Below are 9,055 nucleotides of genomic sequence, written 5' to 3'. Positions count from 1 at the left end.
AGAAAAAAATCGTTCATCTTTGTAGGTCTACACGTGCATTTGATATTTTTTCAACAAAATATAGACACAGCTTTCACGAAAATAAGTAGCTGGCCAATTTTCTAAATACTTCTTACCGTTTTTGTGATTGTAATTTATGATTAGGTGAGGCAAGTAAACCTGGAGTAAACTTAAGTCCATACCTAATTGACAGTAGTGTAAAATCCAATCGAATTTATCTTGTCTTAATCATATTGTTTAGTCAAAGGTAAGTTTGACTTGTTCACTTAAAGTCATATGAAGCTAAAATAAATAAATAAATAAAAAGTCATATGAAGCTAAGTTAGATACAAATATTCAGCTCCTAATCTTGCGAATTGTGATACGTATGTACATGTCGGATCTATCGTGTAATATACGGATTCACATGAATTTAGTAACCTTTGTCCAGATTATGTATATGTTTAAGAAATCTAATGAACATCTACATATAATATCTGACTGTAAATTCAATTGTTATTGTATATTAACTTAAGGTCATTGTAGGAACTTGTAAACTTCAATTCTTGGATTCATCTTTATTCCAAGAAGAATGTCATATTTTCATAATTCATAACTATGCTATCGTAATCTACAATATCGAGTATATGTCCCTCAAATGTTCACTATTCTTTCTCCAATATATTATTCTTGTATATCCAATATACAATCTCCATAGTAAATAATCTAAAACATTTTGAAACTATTTTAGTAGTGATTTTCATAATCAATCATAGTTCCTCCTGAATAACCATTTTCTTATATCTTATTTCATATTTCTCATTTAGATATTTATCTATCAAAATTTATATTTATAGAATATAAGAAGTGGAGTAGAGAGCTAAAATGATTGAGACATTCCATAATTATTTTCTACCGACACTATAACATAGGCAACACGTAAATAATTTTCTTTTATCTCTTGAAAATACATCTCTTAATCAAAAATTTACTCTACTCTCTATTTATCTAGAAATCGTCTCCCCACATAACAAGTTGGAGCCAATTAAAATCCTACGAGTTGATCAATTATATATTTGGACTAGTCGTCCACTGCCCAATCTTACAGCTATTATTAAATGCACAAAATTGAAAATTCTCTAACTAACTTGAAAAGAAAGCTACAAATAATTTTCTTCACTCGTTTTCTTACAATTTAATAGTGACTGGCGGCTAATATTTGGCCTTTGTCTCCCTATTTTCTCCACAATAATTACTTTGATAATGATGTTACTCTCAATAGCCTCTAATCAAGGGGCTATATTTCCCACTTCTACATTCTATAAATACCAACCTAAAGTGACCATTTAAAAATATACAGAATCAACTTTAATTTCTTGAGTAATCTTGAAAAATAAAAAAAAACTTTAAAAAGTTGTCAATCATGTCTTTTTTAAGATTTGTTGGTGCGATTCTTTTCTTGGTTGCAATTTTTGGAGCATCAAATGCTCAATTAAGTGCAACATTTTATGATACCACTTGCCCTAATGTTACAAGTATTGTACGTGGTGTTATGGATCAAAGGCAACGTACTGATGCTCGAGCTGGTGCTAAAATTATTCGTCTTCATTTCCATGATTGTTTTGTTAATGTAATAACCTGATCCTTAGAACTTTTTTTAACCTATGTTTCCGTGCATATTTATGTGTCTTGAAGAACTACATCACCTTACGGACATAAATAATATATACTGACAGTGTAAAGATCTTTTACCATATCAGTACAATTTAACATGTGCATAATTGTAGATTAGTTACTATTTTTACTCTTATAGTAAGTTATATATAGTGACAATGTAAAGATCTTTTACCATGTTAGTGCAGTTTAACATGTGCATGATTGTAGGTCAGTTACCATTTTTATTATTCTAGTGGCGAGTATAACCTACTATGATAGTAAGTCAAGTTCATTTACTTTGATGTGATAAAAATTAAGTTAGTTTAACGTGTCAGAATAATTCTTTGACTTTACTGCTATAGTGGATAAAGTTCAGTTATGTGGTTACTTTTGTGACTTTACCGTTATAGTGTGAGAAAAAGTTCAGTGACCAAACGTGAATTTAACAGTGTATATTTGCACAGGGTTGTGATGGATCAATTTTGTTAGACACAGATGGGACTCAAACTGAGAAAGATGCACCTGCTAATGTAGGTGCAGGAGGATTTGATATTGTGGATGATATTAAAACTGCACTAGAGAATGTATGCCCTGGTGTTGTATCTTGTGCAGATATTTTAGCCCTTGCATCTGAAATTGGAGTTGTCTTGGTAAGAGATCATAAATATGACATTTTCCAAGTTTCAAAAAATATGAAAAAGTCTTGCTTAATTATTTATTTTCTCCCATTTTTTTCAATTCTTGAAGTCTCTTAAATACTTAATTATGATTTACTAACAAGATTAGCTTAAAATATTTGAAAAAAAGTCAAAATCATCTTGGCTCTAAAAGCTAACAATATGACCTTATTATAATATCAGGCACATTTGAGAGAATTTATTATATATACTGACAGTATAAAATTTATTATGTTATTAGGCTAAAGGTCCGTCGTGGCAAGTACTTTTTGGCAGAAAAGACAGCTTAACAGCAAACCGATCTGGAGCTAATAGTGATATTCCTAGCCCCTTTGAAACACTTGCTGTAATGATACCACAATTCACCAATAAGGGGATGGATTTAACTGATCTTGTTGCTCTATCAGGTAAAGAATTTTCACACGATCAATTATAATCTGTATATATAGGTAACATGTCTTATTTTACAAGTTACTAGTCTCACCTTTTATAAACGATTACCTGTAATTATTTTTTACTGACCTGATTGTGTTAAAAAAAGTTTACAATGTCATTGTTAAGAGTTAATTTGAGATCGAAACGTGCACGATTTCATGTTAACAACGTTTTTTCTTCTGAGCGTGCAATAATCTTTACACTATTAGTATAATTTGACATGTTGCTAGCAAATTACGTACCATTTATTCTAGGTCATGAATCAATGCTTATTATATAACATTATCTGCAATTACCTCTTCTATGATCTGACTGTAGAAATATTTTTTATTCGGTCAATGCATAAAACTTAAACGCGTTCTGAATGTATAGGTGCACACACATTTGGAAGAGCAAGATGTGGTACTTTTGAACAACGTCTCTTTAACTTCAATGGCAGTGGTAACCCTGATCTAACCGTAGACGCTACGTTTTTACAAACATTACAAGGAATTTGTCCTCAAGGTGGAAACAATGGCAATACTTTTACAAATCTTGATATATCAACACCTAATGATTTTGATAATGGCTATTTCACTAATCTTCAAAGTAATCAAGGACTTCTTCAAACTGATCAAGAGTTGTTTTCCACATCTGGATCTGCTACAATTGCTATAGTTAATCGTTATGCTGGTAGTCAAACTCAGTTTTTTGATGATTTTGTTAGCTCAATGATTAAATTGGGTAATATAAGTCCATTAACTGGTACTAACGGACAGATTAGGACAGATTGTAAGAGGGTTAATTAGTTAATTAATCAAGGAGATTAATTATCAAGAGTGCTTTAATTTCTGCATGTTCTTGTGTTGTTTAGGCCCCTAAAGAAAGATTGTCACAAGTTTGATGTCTTGAGTTGTTATTTTTGTTCATCTTTTTCTCGCTTATGTTGTTTTATGTAAATGTAATATGTGCTGAAATGGCAATTCCAATAAGGATGTAATGCTGAAATAGCAATTCCAATAAATTAAGGATTTTATCCATCTCTTTCTTTTGGAGTATACTTTTCAGTTATTCTTGTTTATTTCTGTTAAGATGCACTAAGCTCCCCTTATGTGCGGGATTCGGGGAAGGACCGGACCACAATAGTCTAACTTATGCAGTTTTACCTTGCATCTCTGCAAGAGCCTGTTTGCGGGATCCGGGAAAGGGCTGGACCACAAGAGTCTATCGTACACATGAGTCTTACCCTGTATTTCTGCAAGAGGTTATTTGCACGGCTCGAACTCGTGGTCTTCTGCTCACTTGATAACAACTTTACCAGTTACACCAAGATTCCTCTTCCAAATTTTATATAACAATATTAATGATTTATAGAAGATGCATGGTAAATGAGTAGTATGTTACAACGAATTAAAATATATTAATAATGTAAAAATATTTTATAATAAGTTAAATCCAAATATAAAAAGTTACGTCCCTAATCATGTGATGAGAACATGTTCGACATTCGTCATTTTTAGAAATTATACACCGACAGCCAAAAAAAAAAAAAAGTAAAAAAATATTTGAAAATCAATTACAAGTTACTTTCTATTTACGAAGCGTGCATTTGTAACTTACAAAAGATGGTAAATAATCTGATTCACCGGATAAAAATACACTAACATTGTTAAATAAGGGTAAAAGCACGTTGAGATGGTAGAAAACTAATCTTTTATATTGTCAGTATATATAATAAGTTAAATCCGAATTACTACTAAAATTACCAAAGTTAGAATAAAATAGGTTTAAAAGTATTGATATTAGGATCAAGGTACTAAATGGAGTCCTCTTTGGTATAAGCCCTAAAAGCTATGATAGTTACCATACAAATTCAAATTAGTCAAATTCCCGAACACCAAATAATTATATATAAAATAAAATCTTCCTAATAGGTGGATCATCATCAATCAAATGACAAGAGTACACGTACAAGAGTTCTTGTCGAGACCCCTCATTATACAAGGATTTGAATAGAGTTTAAATTATATGTGTAATAAATTTTTTACATTTGTTATTGTTACTTCGATGCTTAGAGATAAGCATCATTAAAATGTAAGATATATAATCTTGAAAATAAAACTGATTATCTGTTGCAACATCTATAAATAAAAAAGATTTATTAATTATACTGTCGATGTATATAACTTAAACTTTTTTATTATTAATTAATGCGCACAATATAAACTATCACTCATACACTTCTTTAATTTGATACTTGCTCTTTTCCATTTTTGGAAGGGGAGCCTTGGCGTAACTGGTAAAGTTGTTGCCAAGTGACCAGGAGGTCACGAGTTCAAGCCATGGAAACACCCTCTTGCAAAATACGAGGTAAGACTGCGTAAAATAGACCTTTATGGTCCGATCCTTCCCGGGATTCCGCGCATAGCGGGAGCTTAGTGCACCGGGCTGCACTTTTTTTTGTTTTTTGTATGAACTTTCTCTCATGAAAAAGCTGATTTCCACAAACTTTTTTCCTAAGTTAGGAGTCTTACAAGCCATTTTCTTCTAGATCACATCTCTAGGTTTTTTATATTTCAAGCAATTTGTCCTCCCTTTTCTGACTTAGTTAATTGTCTCTTTGCCCAAAATGTATTGGAGATTCTTCAAATGAAATACTACTACTTTTCTTCAAAGTCAAGTTTTCCACAAGCTGACAAGCACTATTATATATAATCCTAATTAGATAATGGAATATTTGACTTTATGAAGCCACTTTTCAATATTTCTTTCCTTGATTATATCTCAATTTTGTGGACATGCACGACTCAACAATAAACAAGAAAAAGAAAAAGAATAAGCTGATTTTCAAATTTAATATCCTAGTATTTTCAAATTAAATATTTTTGGGCCAGTTTAACTCGACGTTATTGTTATTGATAGTGGAATTGGAATATATGGCTCTGTGACACTATTTTCAATATTTTCCGGCAGTTACATCTTAATTTGTGATTATATGTGTGAGGCTTCCCCAAGAATTCTTGTACATGTACTTTTTCTTGTCATTTGATTTGATTGTACATGAACTTTCTCATGTCCACGAGCTATTATGAAGATAAACGGACTATTTAGTGATCGCGGAATTGAAGTCCTCCGCTTCTTTCGGAGGTACTAACAGTAGTGAGATGAATGAGATCACTCACTCTTAATTAAAAGGTTTTCAAGTTTGAGTTTTGGAGCGGAAAAAATTTCTTGGTAAACGCAGCACGAATGTCGATTTTTTTTTTTTTGGATTAATTAAATCAACAATGTGTGCCTAATATGTGATGCTATTTATAGAATACAGAAGTGAAGTAGAGCTTCATTATCAAAGAAGCACTTGTTTTACTTTTTGGTTTACTTCTAGTATTTGATATCCGTATTGGACTCGATTAAATTTGGATTTGCGCCGAGAAGTCTTACATTTGAGGATAAAAAATTTTCTACAAAAGCAACTTCATACCTAGAACTTGAACTCGAGACCTGTTGTTACGGATGAGGAGTACTAACTGCTCAGCCACGACTCTTGTTGGTCACTATTAAAGAAGTTATTTGTGATGATCCGTGTCACGACCCAAATTTCCCTCAGTAGGATATCGTGACGGCACCTAGTTTCCAGGACTAGGTAAGAATATTAACATGCGGATTAATTAAAATAATAATGAAAATTTCTTAAAACTCAACAACTCAGTACATGTAGTACGTTCCCCAAGACCTGTGGAACTGAGTCATAAGCTCTACAGAGTCATACTGGAGTGTCTACTACATAATAGTATGAATGAAAAATACAATAGTAGTAAAAGTAAAGGAAGGTGACTTCGAGGCCCGCGGATGCCGAGCAAGCATACCTTGAAGTCTCCGTAAAGCAGTTAACTGATGATCACTAATGACCGGCACGAGCAGACGTACCTGGATCTGCACAAAAAGATGTGCAGAAGCATAGTATGAGTACACCACAATGGTACCCAGTAAGTATCAAGTCTAACCTCGGTAGAGTAATGACGAGATCAGGTCAAGGCCCTACTGGAAATATTAAGAACAGGGCAAAAGTTTAACAATATAATAACAATAATGACAATGGAAATGAATCATATAAGGAATATATCAAAATTTAACTACACAGAATAAGGGCACTTGATACCTCGCTGAGGGGAAATCATAAACTTTTATAGTTAAAGAAATCACAAAAATAACCAAAAGTAAGTGCAACCATAAAGAAATATATATCAACAAGGGCACTCCTAAGGTACCTCCTCGTAGTTCCAAATCATAAATAAATTCACAATATATCATTTTTTATATCACCACAGGAGCCTTCATATTTAATTTTAAAGAAAACGTTTTTTCCCGAAGTAGCATCCCGCGCTTTAGCCACCCTTATCACACCGCATGACTTCTAATAGTTTCCCTACTTTCCACGCGTATCAAGCCACCCTTATCTCACCGCATGCGTTTTAACACCCAGACCTTATACCACCGTATGCGTATCAATATCTCAATATATCACAATTTGCACCTCAAGTGGCCAATTATTTCAAATAGCCAAAATAAGTCTAACACAACAATATTTTTCCACAATAAGGAGCCCATTGCTCAATCATAACGAGTATAAAAATCTCACAAAATATTCAAGAATGAATAACTCAGCAAAATAATACTCCACAATTTTTAACAAGTTGCCTCAACATCAAATTTAAAAATGTCAAATACTTCATACTAAAAATAATTAAATTAAGAAATTCCACCTTCGATTAATGCACAGTCTAACCATACCAAAATTACAAAATTTCGATACAAATTCGGCCCTCAAATCACCAAATAGATTCGGGTGATTTAATCAAGGTTGAGTTAAGAACACTTACCCCGATGTTTTCCTTGAAAATCTCCCGAAAATCGCCTTTCCCCGAGCTCCAATTCGTCAAAAATAGAAAATGGGTCCGAACTTAAAGTTTCTATCCAGGCGTTTCTTCTTCGTGAACGTGGCTAGTGCCCCGTGTTAGCGAAGCACAAATTGCTTTCCAAAAATTTTTTCATCGCGAATGCTGCCAGTTCGCGAAGTACAAAATGTTGTTGGCCGGATTTCTTCTTCGCGAACACGACTTCCCTCTCGCGTTCGCGATACACATTTTCCCAAACCTTCGCGAACATGTTTCCCTCTTCGCGAACGTGTTGCCCTCTTCGTGAATGCGAAGATCAAATCTTTTCCTACCTCCAAATACTCTTCGCGAACGTGAGACCTTCCTCACAAACGCGAAGAAGTATACCAGTAGCAGCAGTTTCAAGCTTCTGAAATATGCCGAACATTATCCGAATTACACCTAAGGTCCTCAGGACCTCAACCAATCATACCAACAAGTCCTATAAATCATACGAACTTAGTCGAAACCTCAAATTATATCAAATAATACTAAAAACACGAATCACATAACGAAGCTATTCCAATTTCCAAAATTATATTTCGATCCCGATATTAAAAAGTCAACTCTCCGGTCAAACTTCCAAACTTAAATTTTCTATTTTCGCCATTTCAAGCCTAATTTAGCTACGGAGCTCAAAATAAATATCCGGACACACTTCTAAGTCCAAAATCACCATGCAAAACTGTTGGAATTATCAAAATTTCATTCGAGGTCGTTTACACATTTTTCATCATCCGGTCAATTATTTCAACTTAAACCTTTAACTTAGGGACAATGTGTCCCATTTCACTTCGAATCTAAAAACCAAACACCCCGACAAGCTACAACACCACCATATATAGCATAGAGAAAACATAATTCAGGGGATCAGGGTTAACTTACTTGTAACGACTGGCCGGGTTATTACATTCTCCCCCTCTTAAACAAGCCTTTATCCTCGAATGGGTTTAGAATTATACCTGGAGTCTTAAATAGGTGTGGATATTTGCTCCGTATTTCCCGCTCAGTGTCCCAAGTAGCTTCTCTGATTGGCTGGCCTCTCCACTGCACTTTTACTGAAGCTATGTTCTTTGATCTCAGCTTTTGAACCTATCTGTATAAAATAGTTATCTACTCCTCAACATAAGATAGATCCTTGTCCATTTGGACTGAGCTAAAATCTAACACATGATACGGATCACTATGATACTTTCGGAGCATAGAAACATGGAATACCGGATGAACTACAGCTAGGCTAGGTGACAATGCAAGCTTGTAAGCCAACTCACCAATCCTTTCAAGTATCTCAAAAGGTCCAATATATCTAGGTCTCAACTTGCCCTTCTTCTCGAACCTCATAACACCCTTCATGGGTGAAACAAGAAGCAAGACCTATTCCTAACCATGAATGTC

At 33.7% G+C, this 9,055-nt stretch overlaps 1 protein-coding gene across 1 annotated transcript; it reads left to right on the top strand.

Annotated features, from left to right (window-relative positions):
• Positions 1 to 1,331: 1,331 nt before the first annotated feature.
• On the top strand, positions 1,332 to 3,761 carry LOC107830487 (lignin-forming anionic peroxidase). Its single transcript, NM_001425971.1, is given in 4 exon segments — positions 1,332 to 1,609; positions 2,100 to 2,285; positions 2,554 to 2,719; positions 3,120 to 3,761. Coding segments are annotated over 4 exon segments (975 nt in total). The 5' UTR covers positions 1,332 to 1,402; the 3' UTR covers positions 3,536 to 3,761.
• Positions 3,762 to 9,055: the final 5,294 nt, after the last annotated feature.

This window comes from Nicotiana tabacum, chromosome 18 (genome assembly GCF_000715075.1).
Source record: "Nicotiana tabacum cultivar K326 chromosome 18, ASM71507v2, whole genome shotgun sequence".
In the NCBI taxonomy this organism is placed as follows: Eukaryota; Viridiplantae; Streptophyta; class Magnoliopsida; order Solanales; family Solanaceae; genus Nicotiana; species Nicotiana tabacum.
This window is presented reverse-complemented; position numbering and strand designations above follow the sequence as displayed.